Source organism: Glycine max, chromosome 19, assembly GCF_000004515.6.
Source record: "Glycine max cultivar Williams 82 chromosome 19, Glycine_max_v4.0, whole genome shotgun sequence".
Classification (NCBI taxonomy): Eukaryota; Viridiplantae; Streptophyta; class Magnoliopsida; order Fabales; family Fabaceae; genus Glycine; species Glycine max.
In genome coordinates, this window is record NC_038255.2 from 41875814 (window position 1) to 41899451 (window position 23638).

The 23638-nt window shown below is 34.5% G+C and overlaps 1 protein-coding gene across 1 annotated transcript; it reads left to right on the forward strand.

The window, feature by feature from the left end:
• On the forward strand, nt 1-5068 carry LOC100306136 (glutathione peroxidase family protein). Its single transcript, NM_001251203.3, has 6 exons — nt 1-249; nt 348-424; nt 556-617; nt 778-896; nt 4151-4318; nt 4625-5068. The coding sequence occupies exons 1-6, from the start codon at nt 196-198 to the stop codon at nt 4655-4657; spliced, it is 513 nt and encodes a 170-aa protein (NP_001238132.1). The 5' UTR covers nt 1-195; the 3' UTR covers nt 4658-5068.
• The last annotated feature ends 18570 nt before the right edge of the window (nt 5069-23638 follow it).

The following is a 23638-nucleotide window of genomic DNA, read 5'->3' on the forward strand; positions in this document are numbered from 1 at the left end:
AATCATGAAAAAAACATGAAAGTTGTCCATCTGCCATTGCTGGACCACGCACTTAAATCTTAATGGATGAAATTTGAGAGAGAGAATGCTATAAAACTGTTGAAGAAATTGGTAAACCCAAAATATTAGCATAGACATAAATTAAGAAATCAAAGAGACAGAAAGTTGAGAGAGAAGTGTTCACGTCTTTGAGAAATGGGTGCTTCGGCATCGGTCACAGAAAAATCCATCCATGAATTCATGGTCAAGGTATATACTTTTGAATCTCAACAACAGGAAACCCCAATTTTTTTTATTATTTGATTTTGGAGAATGATTATAGAAATCTCTTCTCATGGTTGGCACAGGATGCTAAGGGCAGAGACGTGAACCTCAGCACCTACAAAGGGAAGGTTCTTCTTGTAGTTAACGTCGCTTCAAAATGGTATTTTTACACACCCTTTTTTTCTAACCCAACTTTCTGCATGTGTTTGCTATAAAAATTCAATCTTACTTTCTTTTTATCCTTTTATTGCTTTTGGGTTAGCTGATTAACTTTTTGGATGTAAACTGCAGTGGATTTACAAATTCCAATTACACCCAGTTAACTGAGCTTTACAGCAAATATAAAGACAGAGGTATGGTTTTTTTAGGTTTACAGAGCAGTTGGTGCACTTGCATGTTATTGGATTCCAAATTTGTGCCTTTTCAGTGACCAAATACTTTTAGTTAAACTGAAGGATTAAAAGAAATTATTAAATTGATCTCACTTGAGAATGTTTTGTTGGTTGATCTCAGGTCTTGAGATACTGGCATTTCCATGCAACCAGTTTCTGAAACAAGAGCCCGGGAGTAGCCAGGAGGCAGAGGAATTTGCCTGTACAAGGTACAAGGCTGAGTATCCCATTTTTGGAAAGGTAAGGTATTGGTTGTTTGTACTTTGTATAGGCATCTGGATCCTCTACTGATTGTTTTTCCGTTCTAGATATTTTAGGGTACAAAGATAATAGTAAACTGATTTACTGGTGTGGTTGTTCTAATTATATTTTGTCATTGAATGCTGATTGATCCAGTAGTTTTAAGTTAGTAATGATTGGTGATTTTAACAATGGGAAGAACTAAGAAGGAACATGACATACTGCTTGAGTCTAAGCCATTCTGTTAGTTTTGTTTGAACTCGTTGCATCTACAGAATACCATTTAGCATCCTTTGAAAGTCAAGACTATGATCAAGTTTTGTGTTTGTCTCAGTTTTTATTATTATTTATTAGGCCTAGTGAGCATGACCATAACATTGGCCAATGGATTAAAAAGTGTATGATAGAGAGATGGCTAATATTAAAAAAGTGTATGATAGTTTTTATTATACCCTTTTTAATGGTGTTAACTTAGTAACAAAATATTGAGATACATAATGTGATGCCATGAGTAGTGCTAATTGAAGTGATGACAGTACTCTGAAGCTATAGATATCACACTTCTCACTTGCAACCCTAGTATAAGTAAGCTCTGCATTGATCAAATTGGAATGAGCAGTGTAAGGATTAAAAAGAAAATAACTAAAAGCTAACTGGATTAAACAAAATCTACAATTTGTATAAACTCAACATTATAATTAGACATGCTAGGATGTAGAGAAAAGGGAAAGGAACCAAAAATGTAAAAAAAAAAAAAATTGGAATAATTTTACTTGGAGTTATATATCATATTATATATCCAATGGTTCAGGCAACTTTAGTTTGATTGGAAGAAATGTGAATCATGTTTGTGGAGCCAGGTTGTGTCATAGTCTGAAACATTGGGCTTCTAATATGAATAAAGTTACTGCTGGTGGCTATGTCATTATTCACTGTTGGAGAGGTGCATTCATGGTCAAGATATGACAGAGCATGGGCTTACCTTACCAAGAGGAACAAGGTTGGGATGGAATAAAGAGCTTTACCTGCTGCAGATGCATTGCAGAGATGTGATAGAACATAATTTAATAAAAACAAAAAAAAGTATCCTGATTCTGTCCTGTATCCCCCAAATTGAGAGGGAATACAAATTGAAGGTTTGGATGCAATGGATTGGAATCCATTTCATTTTGATCTATTCCATTCTAATTTAAGCAACCCAAACTATTAGATACAGATAAACTAAGAGAAGTAGAGAGAGAGAGAGGAATTAATGATATTTTCACTAAATCTGTTTTGTACACCCAGGGGTTTATATACAATGGTTTCCGGCTGTTAATCAGTTACAACAGTAACAAAAACCCAACTAATTGAGTGATAACTGGTTTTTCTTAACTACTAATTGAATAACTACTTGACAGTTGGGGCTACTGATCATAGACTATGCTAACACAAACCTATACTCTGATATCTCCCCCTCAAACTCATGGTGTCAACCACCTTAAGTTTGTCCCTTAAGAGGAGATAGTGCCTTAGTCAGAATATCAGCGTTCTGTTTTTTAACAGGAATATGAGTGACGGAGGACCTTCTCATGAAAAAAAAAAAATGTTAAGCTCCATATGTTTAGTTCTCACATGTAGCTCTAGGTTTAAGAGAGAGACACGGTGCTAAGGTTGTCACAGAGGATCACAGGAACATGCATTGGAATCCAATGTTTTGACAAAAAGGATTGCAGCCAGATGAACTCAGCAGCAGAGTTGGTAAGGTTGTCATATTCAGCTTCAGTGCTGGAGCGAACCACTTAGTTTTGCTTCTTTGATCACTGGCAAATCAGATTAGGGACAAATTACATGCAGCATCCAGAGGTGGATTTTCTATCATCTGGATCAGAAGTCCAGTCAGCATCACTGTATGCAACAAGATGGGCAGATTGGCTGAGATCAGCCTTTTGCAGCCGCAAGCCATGTACAAGGGTTCCTTTGAGATATCTTAAAACGAACTTGACTGCCTTCCAGACTTCCAGTGTTCCTCCAAAGACTGAGACATAAACTGAGAGGTCTTGTTTCCAGCATAGCTGATTTCAGGCCTTGTAAATTGTAATAATAACATAGTACAGGGCACCAACGGTAGATCTGTAAAGAGTAGAATTAATCATACAGTCAACCCTGTGTTTGGATAATTTAAGGTTGGTGACCATGGGAGTGGAAATCCCTTTAGCAGTGGTCATGTGAGAGGTGAAACCATCAGGGAGAGGCTGGACTTGAATACCAAGAAAGTAATTAATGGAGCCAAATTGTTGAGCAAATTCAGAATGCAGCTTGTCAATGAAATCCTGAATGAGGCATAGAGAATCACCAGTGACAATGGTATCATCAACATAAACAAGGATAAAAATGCAATGAGGTCCTTGATGTAATATAAACAATGAAGGATCATGCTTGCCTTGAAGCTGAAGGCAAGAAATGTTGTGGTCAGGCCTTTCAAACCAACACCTTGGGGCCTCTTTAAGGCCAGGGCTTTATGGAGTCTTCATACCAAAGATTTATCAGCAGCTTTGTAGTGGTATCCAATCCTGTGGAACAGGTCTAGAGTTATCATTCTTTTTTAATTAAAAAAAGGCAACACTACACAAAAAAGCTTTGGCATTGTGCTCAGTTTGCAGCCCTTTGGTGTATATGGTTGGAAAGAAATGCTAGAATTTTCACTGGTTGATGGTCTTCTTTTGAGCTCATTTGGGATTGAGTATATATTTTCGCTTTCTTGTGGTGTTCTGCTAATGGTCTTTTCAGAGGAGTGTCTTTGTTTGATCGTTAGAGAGATCGACATGTTTTGTTACATGTCTTTGCTTTTTCTTTTTTTCTTTTCTTTTTCCTTTTACCTTCTCTTTTATCTACTTTCCCCTTGAGGGTTTCTTATCCTTCAATTTTGTGTCCTGCTCTTAATAAATTCTGTTTATAAAAAAAAAAAGTCAATACTATGTCCTGTCAAATGAGCCAACATAAAATAAATTGGTGAATAAAATAAAGATAGGAATTTGTTCTTGTGTTGGCATCTAGTCTTTGAAAGTTATTAAGAGATGCCAAATGGAAAGCATGTTGGCATTGTGGTTATGTTTACAAATGATGATTCAATAATAATCTTGTAGATTTAACTGTTTATTCTTGACTGATTTTTAAGTGAGTTATGCATCTCTATATTATTACATATGCCTGTATTGTCCATTATTTAGCATTGGGTTGTTAATTGTATATATTAAATTCCTTTTTATTTACAGGTACGTGTCAATGGACCTGATACAGCACCTGTCTACAAATTCCTTAAAGCAAATAAAACAGGATTTCTGGGTAGTAGGATAAAGTGGAATTTCACTAAGTTTTTGGTTGACAAGGAAGGGCATGTCCTCGCTCGTTATGGTCCAACCACCTCACCGTTGTCCATTGAAGTACAATCTCTCTCTATTTCTCTCCATGGAGTGCATATGTGAGATTATGTTCGTTCCATTTGGATTTTGACGTCTCAGCCTTGAACAATGACGAATCCTGCCACTTAAGGCTAATATGTCAAGATACCAATGGAGTGAGGCAACCTCACATGGCGCTCTGAGGATATGCAATAATTTCTTGTGTGAATGAGTGTGGCTATTGCTATGTAACTAGAGGCTTGGCATGCAAGTGTGAAGAACGCTGATACATGCTGCTATTGAAACTTGAAATTATTCTCATATGTTGTTTCCCTGTTGCCTTTACAGAATGACATCAAGACAGCATTGGGGGAGGCTTGAAAGACTCTACAATCACTTCAAATTGGTGCTCTTGTTGAAGATGATTGAAACATAAGGAATGTATATTTGTAGATGTTTCTTCTAGTGATTATTTCTTACATATTTCATGCCTAGGTTTTTTTGTGTTTGTTGTATTAGAATTCTGTTTTGTTTGTGATTTTAGTCGTTATTTAAAAATTAATTAATGGGCATTAGTTTGAGTTGTGTGTTAGAAGTGTGTTTTCATGTATCACTTACTAAATGCATGCAATCTTCATGGCCTCATGTGTATTAATGTCTAGGAAGTTGCATCACTTGTTATAATGCTAGGGAACAGTCCCTACCAAGTCTATCAAGAGTCTATATATATGGATGATATGAAGAACCTATGTACTGTATTTTACAAGAACAAAAAGCTTTTCATTCTCTAAATTCTCTCAGAAGATTTTGTTTTCTCTCTCACCTTATATCTCCCCCTCTAAATTCACTAACTTGTGGTTCATTTGTTTTGGTGGAATGGGGAGGAAAGAAAAATCACAAAGAATTAACCCTTCCTTCATTTGGTGACGGCATACAAAGGAAGTTTTTATGTACACGAGTCAGGATACCTTTTTAGCTTGTCCATTGATGGAAAGAGGAGGAAAGAGATGGAAAGCGGAGGAAAGGATTTGTTATTTTTATTTTTACAATTATAAATATACCCTTATTTATATCATATTTTTGTTTTTTTTATTGAAGACATTTATGTCATTTTACACAATTTTTTCATTTAATTTTTAAAACTCAATTAAATTAGTGAAAAGAAAAAAAAAATTCTTTTATTTCAATTCTCTTATCAAATAATCTAAAAAATCATCTCACATTTTTTTTCTTCCTTCTCTTCTCTTTCTTTCCTTATTCTTCCCTAAACCAAAGAATACCATTGATGTAAACATAAACGGAAATGTGAATTGCCTTTGGCTGGTAAATGCAGTAGTCATGTCTTCTCTTTTTCTGTTTTACTACATTTTAAAACATTATTGATTAATTAGAGAAATCAATTAACTAGCATGGCAGTATGTACAAAACCATAGCCAGCTGGTTTTAAGGGCTGTGGCCTACAAAATGAAGTAAGAAAGCACCATGCTAATTAGATGGAACAACTCTTTTCATTTTGGTTGCAATGAAATGAAGCTCTGCAGACCTGGCAAGGAGTGTTGATGTAGGTTAAAGTGCAGGCTAAATAGTCTTCATAGAATTCAATCACGGGATCAAATAATTCTTGACTTGGACTTTCGGTGTTGCTTGAGCTACAATTGATGAAAATCGTGAATGAAACATGTTGAAAGCAAATTTCCATGTATTTCTTCACCACTACTCGGATTGAAGAAGCTACTCCACTATAATAATGTTCACATGAGAAGATAAATATTGAAAGAGAAATGTTAATAATGCATTCTTTGACATTTTCCTTTTCAATTTACTCTTTTATCATTTGGTGCATTTCATGTGAGCCATATATTGAATACTAATAATGAATGAAAGTATGAAACTTTCATAAATTTTATTGGCTAATAAAAAGTATATTGGGAAGGATATGCTGTGATGTGTAAATTCTAACAAGTAAAAAATTAAGGCATCAATCACATGGCAGAGAAGAGATGAAACTTACCAAGACCTGCAGCACTAAGTTCTACTCTCCAAATGGGAGTGTCACTGTCGCGTACCATAGGGGGTAGACAAAATCATACTATTGCACCACTAACATCTTATCTTTTATGATTTTTTGTAATCCCTTGTCCTGTTGAGATAAGGTCTTGGGTGCTTCGATTAGACAAACCTTCCAAAATTATTTCTAAAAGGTTTAGCTAAGTTAAGAAGAAAGCAATAATGACAGCGAGTGAACCATCTCACTGATGAAGATAGCAATAATGACTGGAACGGAACCATGTGAGCGATTAGGATAGCAATACCAATATAATATGACAATGATTCAATCATGTCACGTAGGTTGTTTAAGAGAACTCACAGAGAATTTATTTGATTTTATTCTTATATTTATTTTATTTGATTATTTTAATATTTTTTCTGTAAAATTTATCAAAACCAGTATTTTTTTAACTTATTCTAAACGGTTTTTATGGTCAAATTTATAATATAAGCTCTAATATGATAAAAAAATATTGAATAAGTAATTAAGTGTTTAATTAAATTGTTTACCTAAACACACACACAGTTAGTGAATAGTTAATTAATGATACGATCTGAATTTATAAAAGGTTGAATTAATTATCGGTAGGTCCTTGAAATTCAGCAAAGACAATAACATGGTAGGTCCTCGAACCATTTATTAGAAATTTTTAGTTAGGTTTCTAAAAGGAAAATTTGTAATTGAATCCTTGATTATGTAAAATTTTTGTAATCGACTCTCTAGAATTAGTATATAGTGGCTTGAAACCACAAAAAAAAAAAAAAAAAACAATTTGTGATGGTTTTAAATTTTTTTGAAACTCAATTATAAAAACATTACAAAATTAAGGACTCATTATATTTTTTTTCCAGTTTGAGAATCTAATTAAAAGTTCTCAAATAGTTCATAGACTTACTCATTAATTTAACGTTAATAAAAAGTAAAAAGAAAAGTAAAAAGAAAGAGAAGAGTTTGAAGTTTTTGTTTGCATCAAACTTGATTTTTTCTTCATTATTTTTATAGACGTTCATTAATGAAAATTAAAATTTTATTTTGATAATCCATATAATAAAGATTTAAATTTACATTCTAGGATGGTCACCATAGGCTATGGAGGTGAAATTTCCATTGTGAGAATACTAGAAAAAGGGATTCCTACATTAAAAAAAAAAAAAAAAAAAAAAAAAAAAGAGATTATGATGAATCCTTCACATTCCATTTGGCGCCGTTCACTTAAAAAACACGACAGAGTCGAGCGCAAGTGTCAGGGCCCAAACGGAGAGATATGGCCCTGGAACGAAGCCCATACACGTGTATAGGCTCAACCCATTAAGTCATAGAGCCTGGCCCAGTGCTACCCATGTGTGTCTACACCACTTTTGGACAAACCGATGTGGGGCCTGCAATTAAATGCGAGAAATGAAACGCACTTTGTATTTTTAGTTTGAAGTTTGAATTAATTCCTGAGAAGAAATGAAGAAGTTTGTGATTGTGAAGATGAAGGATGTTGAAACCTTCGACGTGTTGTTATGGCTGCCGGCAAGCTGTGTTGAAAATCACAAGGTTTTGGTTCTGATTTGCAGCGACACAGTACACGTGACTGTGGACCTCTACTGTGTAGGCATGCATAATATAATAGTATAAAGTCTCTTCATGACTTAGAAAGAAATCATGCATGATTATATATATTCTGGCCTCGTGTGGAAATGCACGTCTTCTCATATTCAACAACCACATGAGGATCATACAAATTGGATAGATACATTTGTTGTGTTACCATTGGTCTATGAGTGTCCAAGATTCCCTCCTTCCGATATTCACGTCAAATCTTCAAGCTAGTACCCAAGATTTTATTTTCTCAGTTATGGTACATGTTAATTATACCAAGACCATGAAGTGTAAAAGTATCGTGCTTTCAACTTGAAATATCTGAGTTGATGTGATGTTGATTACTGCGATAAGTGTTGGATGTACATGCACTGTATTTAGTTTACTATCTGCTTGATATATGATTTAAGCACATTTTATCTCTAATTTGGGATGGAAATTAAAAAAGGATATATCTTTTGGACACTAGTGTTAAGTGGGAGGGATATTTGAATAGAATCTATTTTAACTTCTATAAGCTGAATTATGACAATATATTTAGCCTTGTGGATGATGGACATTTCTTTTTGTCCCCTTAGATATTGTTCTAGAACTCCTTGAGAAGGTTCAGCCTTACATCAAAGAGATAAGTTAATAAACTGATATAACACTAATAAGCTTAATATTTAGTCTGTAAGATCTACAATACTTATTGGAAACTTTATTAGTCTATACTACTAATTCCAATTTTGATACCATATAATGATCAAATACTTTAATTTATTATCATATTCATTTGCCACAAATATTAACGTCACTAAAATTATAGTGACAAAATTTTTAAAAGTTACATATAAATTGATTTCTCACAAAACTTTAATCTGAATTCGTGTACAGTATATATATTAATCTTGATATTTATATATAGTCGAATAATAGAACTAAAAAACTATAATTAAAATATACTACACAAAACATTAATTATTTATTAAGTTAAGAAGTTGTATTATTAATATATAGTTATTTATAAATTTATATTTTTTAAGAGAATATATATAGATCAAGATGAGATCAGTTGAAAGTTGAAACATGAACTTGCCTTAAAAAAAACCAATAGATCTAGTTTCTTAAATCTAAATTTATAAAAATCTGGAAAGGGTTGGTGGGAGAAGACGAGTCATAAACACTCTTACTCATAACGGAAAACTTTGTTAACTCAAAGGAGTTAAATTTCACGTAGAATCGTACAATCTCTATTACAGTTTTATAAAATTGGATCTCAATTTTAATTTATGGACATTTTTAATTTTGCTAAATTCAAATATACTATCAAATATTATTTCATATATTATTATTAGACATTGCTCATTTTTCTTAAGTGGATAATATATTGAATCTTATGTATGGTAAACATTTAGTTTATATTTCTCTGTTACGTTGTAATTGTCATTTTACATTTGACACGGAACAAGAACATTAATAAATAGATGAGAAAAAATAATTTTATAAAAAAATTTATAATCATTAATAACCCAATTAAAATTGACATTGAGCAATTTGTGTGGAATCAATAGGGGAAGTAATTTCTGTTTAAAAAAAATAAAAATAGGAGAAGTAATCTTTACCTACCAAAATCATGCAGATTTTGTTGTTGTTGCGGTGGACGTATGCCAACAGGCAACAGTTGTCGTGTCAACTTTTGTTTTTTGAGGTGATTATCAGGTCATGGTAAATGTAATGTACTTTTAAGCAAAAATTATTTTTAATACATACTAGATTAAAATGCACTCGAAATTTTATATTTGGTTGAATTATATTAAACCTAAAATTTCAACAAGAGAACAATGCAAGACTGAGATATGGTTAAAGAAAAAAGTTTGTGAAAAAAAAGTTTTTTTTAAACTAATCAATATAACTTCTTACAATATAATTATTTTATAAAATTAATTGTTCTCAACTATTATATATGTTCTAACCTGGTAGGATCATTATGGGTGTGGGTGCGAGCAGAGCATGCTTGATAATGTCTATACTGTAATCTAAGTATGCTTTAATCTTTAATAATTTTTAGCTGAATGCAGGACAACTAGAAGTTCCCGAAAGTATTGCATAATACAATATTCATTGTATACCTTTTAAAAATATAAGGTGTAGTCGTGTCAAATAAAATAAAATAAATTAAAAATATAAGGTGTGGTTGGCAATCATCAATATATACTTCGAGTGGGGTGATCATGTATGTTTGGCTGGTAATCATAAATATATATTGTCAGTTGTTTCAAGATTTTTATATGTGATGGCATATCTATCTTGAAAATTTTGAAGTATTTTATACTTATAATTGAAGTAGCAAAATTGCACGTCTGTGGTTGCTTCCCATAATATAACTTAATTTAGTAAAGATATTTTCATATTAGCCAAGTGAAGATATATAAATGTGCCTTGTACGTTGATTTTCGTACGTACTGGTGGAGCGTATTAGCAATACATTTTTTGATATTTTATTAATATATTCTTTATTGTTAATTAAAATTTATTGGAAACTACACAAAATTGTTATGAGTAAACTCGTTAAATAGGAAATCTGATTCACAACTTTTATAATTTCTAAATAAACTTTATTTAATAATTAATACTGAAATAGTACATGATATCTTTAACAATAAGTCCTAATGGAGTCAAAGGATCTATAATACCAATGAGAAAAACGCACTTATTCTTACAATAAATCAGTACTAGAGTGAATATTGTTTAAGTCCAAAATGGAAATCATAACAGAATCGCATGTTAAAAATCATATTATTTAATTTGCATAAGCCAAGACGTCCACAAGACTGAGTGTCATAGCATCCAGTCATCTGCCAAATATTTTTTCCTTTTCTTTCCTCTTACTAGTCCTTGATGATAAAGAAATGATCGATCACCTAAAAGTGTATAAGAATAATTATTATTGTTTAATTTACTACTTCTTAACGTATATTCTTCAAAAGTGTTACTTCAAAGTTTTTGTATGGAAATTTTTATTCCTAACTTTCACTTTCGAATGCTTATCCTTCTCTTTAAAGCAATAAAAATACAAGTTTAAATATATATATATATATATATATATATATATATATATATATATATATATATATATATATATATATTAAATAACATGATTATATATTTAACCAAAAATAATTAATTAGTAGAAGAACATATGCTGAGATAGACTAACCTCTTAAATAAATTTTCTTTCCGTAAGAGATTAGTTCCTAACTCTTTAACTCGTGTCTAACACTTTTAAATATGATGTATGTTTCTAGATGCCCACAAGATAACACAACTTGTGTTTCATCTCAGGACTTTTATTATATTAATAACATATACTTTTGCTTGTCAAAAAAACTAAAAGAGTTAGACGTAAGAGTAAAATTTAAGAACGCATAAAATAAAGCTGCTTTATCTAACATAAGATTTTTTTAAAAATGTAACATAAGATTAGTCCCCAACACAATTATCAAACAGCGTAAAGTAACACTACTTCTACATTTCATTAAAAAAAAAAAACTACTTCTACTTCGACGTATCTTAATTATAATTTTTTTAGGAAAATACAAGAAGTGGACAAAAGAATAATTTTAACTTTTGAAGTATACATCTTCAGTATAATTTTTTTTTTTTTACGATTGTGACTGATTATATATTTTCCTATCATTAATAAACAACGAGTTTAGCAGATTATATAATTGTTAACATATTTAACTTTATGGATAACCTAGCACACTGTCATTAAATATAAAGAGAAATAAGGTATATATATCGAAATTAAACTTTAGTTTGAAGTATATTGTAGGATCTTTCTATCTAACTCTTTAACTTTCTTATTAGATAGTATTTAAATGATTATGCTAGATAATTTACTAAATATCATTCTTGTATATATGCTATGGAAGGTAAAATTTTGTAATGATATTTTGTTATTTTTGAAAAATTGTAAAGTTATTCAAAAGACAATAAGTATCCATCGACATGCAATGATTGCCATAAACGGTATAAATATCTTGAATGATTAAAAAAAACAAAATCCTATTGTCGTTTCAGAATACTTAAGTTTGCTAAACCATACTTGTTTTTTCCCGTAACATTACAAAAGCCTCTTAATTATTTAACTCAATATCGCTTTACCACTAGAGCATCGATCATCTCCTTATTATATTCTTGTATCTAACTCTTTATTTTCTTGCCTAAAAAAAGAATTTATTTTCTTAATCGATACTATACAAATTTATTACTCAGCGAAAATTTTCAGTCGTGACCCAATAATACACTTGTGTTTTAGGGAAAATTATTTTTACAAGCTACTTCAATATTTTATTGAGTGGTATGGAAAAACTGAAATATAAAATTTTGAAGATATATAAGATGAGAGGAATACTTAACTGTTGTTAGATTAAGACAATCTATATACTTAATTGTTGTAAGATAATTGTCTTCATAATTTGCAGTTAATTAGGGATGTTTAACCATCTAAAGTGGAAATTATATTAGAGTATCTTTCAATGAGAGTTGCTTATGAGGTTTTAAAGTTGATTAAGTTTTTTTTAGTTGATTAAGCTCTTATACAATTTTATCGTTAATATTATAACAAGTTGAGTTTGGGACGTGTAAGAACGGTTTCTTTTTCTACAAGAATCTGGTTCTTAAAATCAAAATGTAATTTAACTACAATGAATATAGAAATATGGGGTAATTTGTGAGTCCTATTTTAAATTCTAAAAAAATTGCACAGTTTGAGTAAAAAAAATTACAAGTTTTTTTAGATATCTGTTAAGAAAATAAAGAGTTGTGATGGATTAAAAAAGGTAAGTATATCTCTTTATTATGAGTATTTTTTTATGGATATGTCATATGATCGAGTGCAAATAAGTAAGTACCCATCAAAATAGAATTAAACAATTCTAATGGTGAATCACGGGAGATTGTCTTGATACAAATATAAGTTAAAACATCTCTAAAATGGCTCTCAATCATTGGTAAAGTGGTCATATTTCTTTCACTTGGCTTAACTATGAACTTATTGATTTAGCATCTCATTTCAAAAGACAGTGCAAATAAAAATATCTCCTCTATCCTGAATAAGCTTCACAAGTGCACAATAGAAGAAACTTATCCACAAACGTATACAATTATTTACAAGACCAACCTCACAAGGAAATTCGAATGATAGTTAATAAGTAAAGAACATTTGCATAAAATGACAATTTCAAGATCTAAATTTCATAATTCATTTGTGTATAATTAATAAAAAAAGTATTATTTTAGGAGTTATAAGATTGAATAAGTGATTGGAGAGAAAAAATAAGAGAGAAAAATCATAAATTTAAATATCTTTCATTAATAAAAATTAACAAATTAATAACTAACAATAAAAAAGTACTATACTTTAAATGAAGATTTTCATTAAATAGATTGTTCATGTTAAAGATGTCACATTGATTAGAAATATAATTAAAGTAGTGTATATAAGTAAAGAAGTGACTCTTACTTCAGAAATTGATTTTTTGAAATTGAATTAGACTCTTATTCAAATTTTAAACATGTGTAATAATTAAATAATTATTTATTTATTTTAATCAAATTTGGAATTAATACCCATGATGGTATCAACATGATTGTAATGTTAATGGCAAAAAAAATAATGGAAAATTTTGAGTAATATTATTCTCTAGTTGGCTTTAAAAATAAAAAGGAGCCAAACGTTTTTTTATGGATTTAATTGGCTTAGAAAAAATATGTAAAATGAGAAAGCGAAAGTTCTTTAACACTGAGTTTGGGACATATCTATATTTTCTCATGTTAATTAACATATTGTTAGCCCATATTTTCGACGAGCTAAAATATGTTCTAAGTATGCATTGGATGTCGTCTCGAGGTTCGGAGCGTATTACAGAGCAAGAGTCTGGCCAGGACCTGCTCGAATCGAAAAGAGAGGAGAGTCTTTAAGAAGGAATTCCCAGGTTCAAAGGAGTATTTACGAAGTACAAAGCTAAGACAAGAAAGAGGACTTCGAGTTATTGGGCAATTCGAACTGGTGTATGGACGAGTCGAAGTCGAGGCAGCAAGAGTTCTGGACTTAGCATAATTTCTGAACAAATCTTCACTAAACCAGTTCGACTTCGAGCAAGATGGATAACCGTTCTAAGGAGCAGTTATGTGCATGTAAGATGTACGTGGCAGGACACTTGGCATTCGGATAATGTTCGACCGTTAGGGCAGTTTATTTTCGAATGTCTATATATAGCAGTTTTAGTTAGTTTTTGAGGGTCGCAAATCATTTCTACAGAATCCTTATACACTCAAAGTATCCAGCGCAGAGAGAAACGAGTACACAAGGAGAATGTATGTTTGTTTGTGAACCATTTTAAGTTTTTGTAAACTTTACATTTCGAATGCAATTTACGTTTCGTTTTATAATTCCTGCATTTTAAATGGTTCATTCGATCGAATGAACTCGCTGAGCCTTTACATTCTGCAATTTTCCTTTCCTTGCCTAGTTATTTCCAGCCTTTCGATTTCTGTTAAACAATTTTACTTTCTGCAAATTTCGAACCAGTAAGTGTTTGTTGCAACGATGAACATTCAAAAGCTTTACATTTAAACGCAAAATACACAAGTGACATGCTCCTGAGATTCACTAGTTGATCTCGCAAGCAATTAACTTAGACTAGCGGTTGTTTACCAAATTCCAGTGTAAACAAATTGGCACGCCCAGTGGGACCGGTCAATTGTGTGTTTTGGTTTTAAATTATTTTTAAAGTTTTGTTTGTTGCAGTTGGTTTATTGCCTTCTTAATTGTTTTGATTTTGTATGCATTTAAGAAGTGGGAAATCTGTTCCACACTTAACAGAATTCAAAACTCGTACAAGGATGGCTAGACCACCCCCAAGCAATCGAAACAATGACCTTCCAAATATGGAGGGGCAACCAACGCAAACATCTGTCAGTAATGCCAATATAAATTCTGGTATAGGAGCAATTCCTGACCAAACTGTTGGCACAATTAGTTCAACCGCTTCGACGGTTATGAATCAGACAGGGGTAACCTCTCCCATGACCAACATGACGTTGGCAAGTTCGACCACGTCAGCGTCTGCTTTTGCCCCTTGGAACAATCCTAGTTTAGGGAATCCCAGTGGAAGTCCCTTTCGACCGCCTCAAAATCCTCTATATGGCATGCCTACATCTTTGATGGTAGGGTTGCAAAATTCTCAACCAAACATAGAGAATCTTAATATGGCCTCTCCATCAGGATCTGTAGCGGGCAATCAAGGTAGGGTAATTCCGCAACATTTAACTAATACATCCGTTTTGTCACTCAGACAACAAATGGATGAAAGTAACCATGATATGGTTAACATGTTAACACAACAAATAGGAACTGTTATTAACCCTTTAATTCAAAATACAAATGACAGTTACCAAACGTTAACAAATCAAATAAGTCGAATTGCTGACTTTTTTGGGGCACCACCCATACAGCAACCACCGATTCGACAGATCCAAATACAGGCGCCTGTCCAAGAGATACAGATGCCTAATAACCCCGGGATGCAAATGGCTCAAGCACCACAACCAGCGGCACGCATAGAGCCACCAGTCCAACAGGTCGAACCAAACCCTGGTATAGTATTGGTAAATAGGAACCAAAATGCTGATGAAGTAATAGGGAATATTCAACAAAACCGTTTCGATATGCAGAATAACCTAGCCTAAATGGTCGAAACGATTTTGGTGCAGAATGGTTTGAACTTAGGCTTACATAGGCCTAATTTTGTGTCTCCATTATCTGAGTATGTGTTACAGACAGAATTACCAAGGGGTGTGAAAATCCCTAAGTTTACCAAGTTTGCGGGAGAGACAAATGAGTCCACTGTCGAACACGTTGCTAGATATTTGGTCGAAGCAGGGGATTTGGCTAATAATGAAAATTTAAGAATGAAATTTTTCCCTAGTTCCTTGACTAAAAATGCTTTTACATGGTTTACAACCCTTCCTCCTCATTCCATACATAATTGGAACCAATTGGAAAGGATTTTCCATGAGCAATTTTATATGGGACAGTCTAAGATCAGCCTTAAAGAGTTAGCCAGCGTTCGACGCAAGGCACTTGAATCAATTGATGATTATTTGAACAGATTCAGACTCTTAAAGGCAAGGTGTTTCACCCAAGTCCCTGAACATGAATTAGTCGAAATGGCTGCTGGTGGCCTAGACTATTCGATTAGAAAGAAATTAGATACCCAGTATTTAAGGGATATGGCTCAATTGGCTGATAGAGTTCGACAACTCGAACGGTTGAAGGCCGAAAAGGCTAGAAATTCTAAATTCCACAAGAAGGAAAAGGTTGCATATGTCGAAACCAATGACAGTGACCAGGAGTTCGATATTATTTATGAAGATATCGAAGACAGTGAGGTTGATTTAGCAGAATTAAAACCTGGACCTCCTTATGTTTGTAAACTCCTTAGACCTTCCAATGGAAAAAACCCTGTTGAACCTAAAAATGATAAATTTGTGTCTAAAACTTATACATTTGACATAACTAAATGTGATGAAATATTTGATTTATTAGTCACAGATGGCCAGATTGTTGTTCCTAAGGGCTTGAAAGTACCCCCAATCGAACAACAGAAAAAAAGGGGTTATTGTAAATTTCATAATTTCCTTGGCCATAAAACCTCACGTTGTGTTCTTTTCAGGGATTTGGTTCAAAAGGCTCTTGACGAAGGAAGGCTAAAATTTGGTGAGAAACCAAAGGTTGTTCAGGCAAATGCTGAAACATCCAAAGCTGCCGAAACTCTCTATGCGGAGCCCCAAGAAATAATGATGGTCGAAACAATGGAGGTGTCCCATGTGCAAGTTCAGGATGTATCTGAAGAGGATTACAACGAACAGATGAAGGTTGTTTATCCTCAAGCTGAGGAGGAGTTAATTGATTTCTTGAACAGATGCAAACTCGAAAACAAGATTGTGATGCTCTGCCCTCGCTGCAGTGCAGTATGTGATAAGGAGGCTACTGAGGGCCTCAAGAAATACCAAGTTGTTAACAAGGGGGCAAGGCAGAACCAACGTTTCGATAAAGGCAAAAGAGTTATGGTGCAGTCGAATACTAATCAGAAGTCAGGTCGAAGGAATACTTTCGCTCCTCCTGGTTCAGTGCCGGTCGAAAAATGGATGCACCAGGGACTCATAAGGTTCAACAAAGGGATTATGGAAGTAGGTGGTTCGAGTGGAACGAAGCAAATTGGCCCACAGGAGGCCAATAGGTACTCGTATAGGAACAATTACAAAGGAAAGAATCCTATGACGAGGACCCAATGGCGTAGGTTCCAGCGTCAGAAGAAATTGGCCCAGCAGAACCCGCAAATGGGCCAATATAAAGAAGTATCTAGGAGGCCAGTAAAGGAGAGACTCCTGCCTCCGGTGGATGAAGATAAGATGGAGGATGAGGATCTACTGGATTCTGAGCCAGATTTCGATGTCATCTGTGTGGTATCTATCTTGCCATCTGAATATGATGTCCAATCTGAAGTTACTGAGATCGAAAGTGAGTTCGATCATTTTGATATGGCTGACCCAAAGCCAGTATGTTACTATGTTATGAATAATGGCTGTGTGGAAGAGCAAGTAGCTTATTTCGAAAAGCCAGATTTTCAGATGAAAAGTCATCTCAAACCTCTTTTCATCAGAGCAAAAGTTGAGAATGTTGGAATCAACAAAGTGCTCATTGATGGAGGAGCGGCTGTCAACTTAATGCCTCGATCTATGCTCTACAAGATCGGGAAACATGACACTGATCTATCTGCCCACAACATTGTGCTTTCGAATTATGAGGGTAAAACTGGCTATTCTTTGGGAGCCATTCAAGTAGATGTTGCTGTAGGCAGTATAGTTCGACCAACTCTTTTCCTGGTGATACAGTCTAAGGCTAATTTTAACTTGCTATTAGGAAGGGAGTGGATTCATGGAGTTGGAGCTGTGCCATCTACCCTTCACCAGAAGCTCATTATCTGGAGGGAAGATGGGATTGTGGAAAATATAGAGGCGGATCAAAGCTTCTATAAGTCAGAGGTCGATAATGTTACTGCACAAACCTTTGACAAAAAGTTGGCTAACATAGCGCCTTGTGGTGACAAGGAGGCTGTTGTCGAATCGAGTGACAATGTTGTCCACTCTGTCAAACTCCATCCTACTTATGGGTTTATATGGGAGAGGGAGGAAATTAATGATGTTCCCTCTGAAGATGGAGTCATTCCACCAACTGGGTGGAATATATATGAAGATTAATATGACTGAGGCCGCTGCATGGGCCAGAATTACGGCTTATATGGCCGAAAATAGACTAAATACGGCCTTCGAGGCTGAGTCTCAACAAAATATGGCAGTTGAAGCCAAGATCGAAGATCATGAGAATAAAGAAACAAAGGATCGAAGACTGGATTGCATATATGACGATGAGCCGCTGGGTTTCGAGAAAAATCCCGTAAGTGAGGTGCCAAAGATGCAGGCTCAAGATCCTTTGGAAGAGGTCGATATGGGAGATGGCTCGATTAAAAGGCCAACTTATATCAGTGCCAATATCACCTCAAGTTTAAAAGAAAAGCTGGTGCCTCTTCTTAGAGAGTTTAAAGACTGTTTTGCTTGGGATTACCACGAAATGCCTGGGTTAAGCAGAGAAATGGTCGAAATGAAATTACCTATTAAGGAGGGAAAAAGACCAGTAAAACAACTACCAAGAAGATTCGCACCAGAAATCATGTCCAAGATTAAGGAAGAGATCGAAAGGCTGCTGAGGTGTAAATTCATCAGGGCTGCCAGGTATGTCGAATGGTTAGCAAATATAGTCCCTGTCATTAAAAAGAATGGAACTCTTAGAGTATGCATAGATTTTAGGGATTTAAATAATGCTACACCTAAAGATGAATATGCTATGCCAGTAGCGGAAATGTTGGTAGATTCGGCAGCTGGTTTCGAGTTTTTAAGCATGTTAGATGGTTATTCTGGTTATAACCAAATATTTATTGCTGAAAATGATGTGTCGAAAACAGCATTTCGATGCCCTGGTGCTTTAGGCACTTATGAATGGGTGGTTATGCCCTTTGGGTTGAAAAATGCTGGGGCCACTTATCAAAGGGCTATGAATTCCATGTTTCATGATTTTATTGACACATTTATGCAAATTTATATTGATGATATAATCATCAAATCCTCCTCAGAAGATAGCCATTTGGATTATCTTAGGCAATCTTTCGAACGAATGAGGAAACATGGATTAAAAATGAATCCATTAAAATGTGCTTTTTGTGTGCGTGCAGGAGATTTCCTTGGTTTCGTGGTGCATAAAAAAGGCATTGAGATAAATCAAAATAAGACAAAGGCTATTCTTGAGACGAAGCCTCCTTCGACTAAAAAACAGCTTCAGTCTTTGCTAGGAAAAATCAACTTCTTGAGGCGATTCATTTCGAATCTAAGTGGCAAAGCTCAGATTTTTTCGCCATTACTTCGACTCAAGAAAGATGAACCATTCAAATGGAATGAAGAGCATCAAAAGGCTTTCGATGAAGTTAAAGAATATCTGATCAAGCCTCCTGTGTTAATGCCTCCTAGTCGAAACAAGTCTATGAAATTGTATATTGCTGCGTCTGACAAGACCATTGGTAGCATGTTGGCTCAGGAAGATGATGATGGCATAGAACATGCAATTTATTATCTTAGTCGTGTACTAAATGATGCAGAAACTAGATATACTGCCATAGAAAAACTCTGTCTTTGTCTGTATTTCTCTTGTGCAAAACTTAAGCAATATATAAAGCCTGTTGATGTTTATGTGTATTCTCATTATGATGTTATTAAGCACATGTTGTCAAAACCGATTTTACACAGTAGAATTGGAAAATGGGCTTTAGCATTAACAGAATATTCTTTAACGTACAAGCCTTTGAAATCTGTTAAGGGTCAAATTGTGGCAGATTTTATTGTAGATCACTCAGTGGTCGAAATGTCGCAAGACTATGTCGATACAGAGCCATGGATTTTGTATTTCGATGGTTCGAAACACAAACATGGAACTGGAATTGGAGTTTTAATAATATCCCCCAATAAAGTTCCAACTAAGTTCAAATATAAAATCAAAGGGCTTTGTTCTAATAATGAGGCTGAGTATGAAGCTCTAATTACAGGCCTTGAAATTTTAATTAGCCTGGGGGCAAGAAATGTTAATATAAGAGGTGATTCAGAATTAGTGTTGAGGCAATTAACACAAGAATACAAATGTGTTAATGAACACTTAGCAAAATATTTTGTTATAGCAAGTTCTCTTCTGAATCATTTCGATTATATCAACATTGAGCATGTACCTCGACAAGAAAACCGAGAAGCAAATGATTTAGCCCAAATAGCTTCAGGGTACAAAATGTCGAAGGAAAAGTTAACTCAGTTGATCGAAATAAAAGATAAACTGGTGTTACCAGAGCCATTAAGCACTAAATTGCCAATGCCAAAACTTGTGGGGGCAAGTATACCACAAAATAATGAAGATGAAAGTATGAATGATCTTCAGGAAAAAATTCAAATTTTGGCCATTGACAATATGTTAGATAATGATTGGAGAAAGTCCATTATTGAATATTTGGAAAATCCAATAGGCAATGTGGCTCGAAAGATCAAATATAGGGCTTTAAATTACGTGATTGTGGGAAATGATTTGTTTAAAAAGACTGCAGAAGGAGTGTTGTTAAAATGTCTAAGTGAATCAGAAGCATACTTGGCAGTTTCCCATGTTCACAGTGGGGCTTGTGGATCACATCAAGCAGGCCATAAAATGAAATGGCTTTTATTTCGACAAGGTTTGTATTGGCCTTCAATGTTAAAAGACTGCATAGAATTCGCTAAAGGCTGTCAGGAATGCCAAAAGCATGCAGGGATACAGCATGTACCTGCTAGTGAGTTACATTCCATAATCAAACCTTGGCCTTTCAGAGGATGGGCTTTGGACTTAATTGGTGAAATCAAGCCTGCCTCTTCTAAGAACCAGCGTTATATTATAGTTGGTATCGATTACTTTACAAAATGGATCGAAGCAGTCCCTTTGCCAAATGTTGATCAGGAAGCAGTAATTAGTTTCATTCAAAATTATATTATTTATAGGTTTGGTATTCCCGAAACAATTACCACTGATCAAGGTTCAGTTTTTACTGGACGAAAAATGAAAGAATTTGCCCAAAAAACTGGCTTTCGATTGTTAACCTCAACACCATATTACGCGCAAGCAAATGGTCAGGTCGAAGCAGCCAATAAGATTGTAATTAACTTGATTAAAAAACACATTGCCCAAAAGCCAAGAAATTGGAATAAAACGTTAGATCAAGTTCTATGGGCATGTAGAAATTCTCCTAAGGAATCAACTAATACTACCCCATTTCGACTAACTTATGGGCACGATGCTGTACTTCCGGTCGAAATACATTTGCAATCAGCTAGAGTACAAAAACAAATGGACATTCCGATCGACCATTATTGGAAAATGATGTCAGATGAGTTAGTTGATTTAGACGAGGAGAGATTAAGAGCATTAGAAGTCTTGACTAAACAAAAAGAAAGGGTTGCTAAAGCTTATAATAAGAAAGTGAAGTCGAAAACTTTTAATGTTGGAGATTTAGTTTGGAAGGTTATCCTGCCCATGGATAGTAAGGATCGAGCCTTGGGCAAATGGTCCCCAAATTGGGAAGGACCGTTTAAAATAATTCAGATCTATTCGAATGGTGCTTATGAATTAGAGGAATTAACCCCTCAGAAACGTACTTTGAGGATAAATGGTAAATATTTGAAAAAATATAAACCAACATTGCTCGAAGTTAAAATAAGCATAGAATAAACAGAAGTAATGGAGATCGAGGCGACGGTTACACAGTGAACGTGCGATCGTGACGTCGTTTCAGGAAAGCTGGTAGAAGAAGAGAAAAAATGTCAACTTCTCATCTTCCTTCGATCTCGAATCGAAGCAGACATTTTTTGGGGGCAATTTGTTAGCCCATATTTTCGACGAGCTAAAATATGTTCTAAGTATGCATTGGATGTCGTCTCGAGGTTCGGAGCGTATTACAGAGCAAGAGTCTGGCCAGGACCTGCTCGAATCGAAAAGAGAGGAGAGTCTTTAAGAAGGAATTCCCAGGTTCAAAGGAGTATTTACGAAGTACAAAGCTAAGACAAGAAAGAGGACTTCGAGTTATTGGGCAATTCGAACTGGTGTATGGACGAGTCGAAGTCGAGGCAGCAAGAGTTCTGGACTTAGCATAATTTCTGAACAAATCTTCACTAAACCAGTTCGACTTCGAGCAAGATGGATAACCGTTCTAAGGAGCAGTTATGTGCATGTAAGATGTACGTGGCAGGACACTTGGCATTCGGATAATGTTCGACCGTTAGGGCAGTTTATTTTCGAATGTCTATATATAGCAGTTTTAGTTAGTTTTTGAGGGTCGCAAATCATTTCTACAGAATCCTTATACACTCAAAGTATCCAGCGCAGAGAGAAACGAGTACACAAGGAGAATGTATGTTTGTTTGTGAACCATTTTAAGTTTTTGTAAACTTTACATTTCGAATGCAATTTACGTTTCGTTTTATAATTCCTGCATTTTAAATGGTTCATTCGATCGAATGAACTCGCTGAGCCTTTACATTCTGCAATTTTCCTTTCCTTGCCTAGTTATTTCCAGCCTTTCGATTTCTGTTAAACAATTTTACTTTCTGCAAATTTCGAACCAGTAAGTGTTTGTTGCAACGATGAACATTCAAAAGCTTTACATTTAAACGCAAAATACACAAGTGACATGCTCCTGAGATTCACTAGTTGATCTCGCAAGCAATTAACTTAGACTAGCGGTTGTTTACCAAATTCCAGTGTAAACACATATATATATAGTAGTAAGAGTATAATAGTTGAATAGGTGCAGAAGCAATATTATGCGAGAAAAGTAAAGGAATGGCGATTATTGATGGAGGGGGGGGACAAGGAAGAGCCTTACTTAGTAGAAGTGGATGAGAAGTCCTTCTCAACTGGGTTTGGCGATAAGGAGACAAACTCATAGGTGTCACTTAGATATCTTAGGTGGACAGTGGGACATGTCCTATTTCTGCACCCACGGGCCACAATTTCCAATCCACCACAAATTCCCTTCACTCCATCTTCCATCTCCAACTTTCCCCCTATACATACCACCTTGCTTTTATTCTCTCTCCCTTCAGACCACAAACTCAACTTCAACTCTTCAACTCTTCAATTAACAACTTCTCTTCACCCACCTAACTTTCATTTCTTTCCCCTCTACCAAACACACACTAAGTTTCCAAGTACAAAATGTCGACAACTAGTAACGTCTTCTCATCTCTCAGGAGTTCCAAGGCTCGACCATGGGGACGGTGTTCCAAGTACATTCGCCAACAGAGGACGAGGCTTTACATCATTTGGAGATGCACTGTCTTACTCTTGTGCTCGCACGAGTAATTTTTTTTTTTTTTTTTGGTATCGACAACACATATATATGTTTAACCGGAAGCTATGAAGCATGGACACTCCAATCTCTTGTCATGTCCGGTGTCCAACATGATATCAACACTGACACCAACATGACATCGATACCGGTGTTCGAGTTGAGTTTGATGTGTTTGACAAATGTTCACATGTCCGTATCATGTTCGAT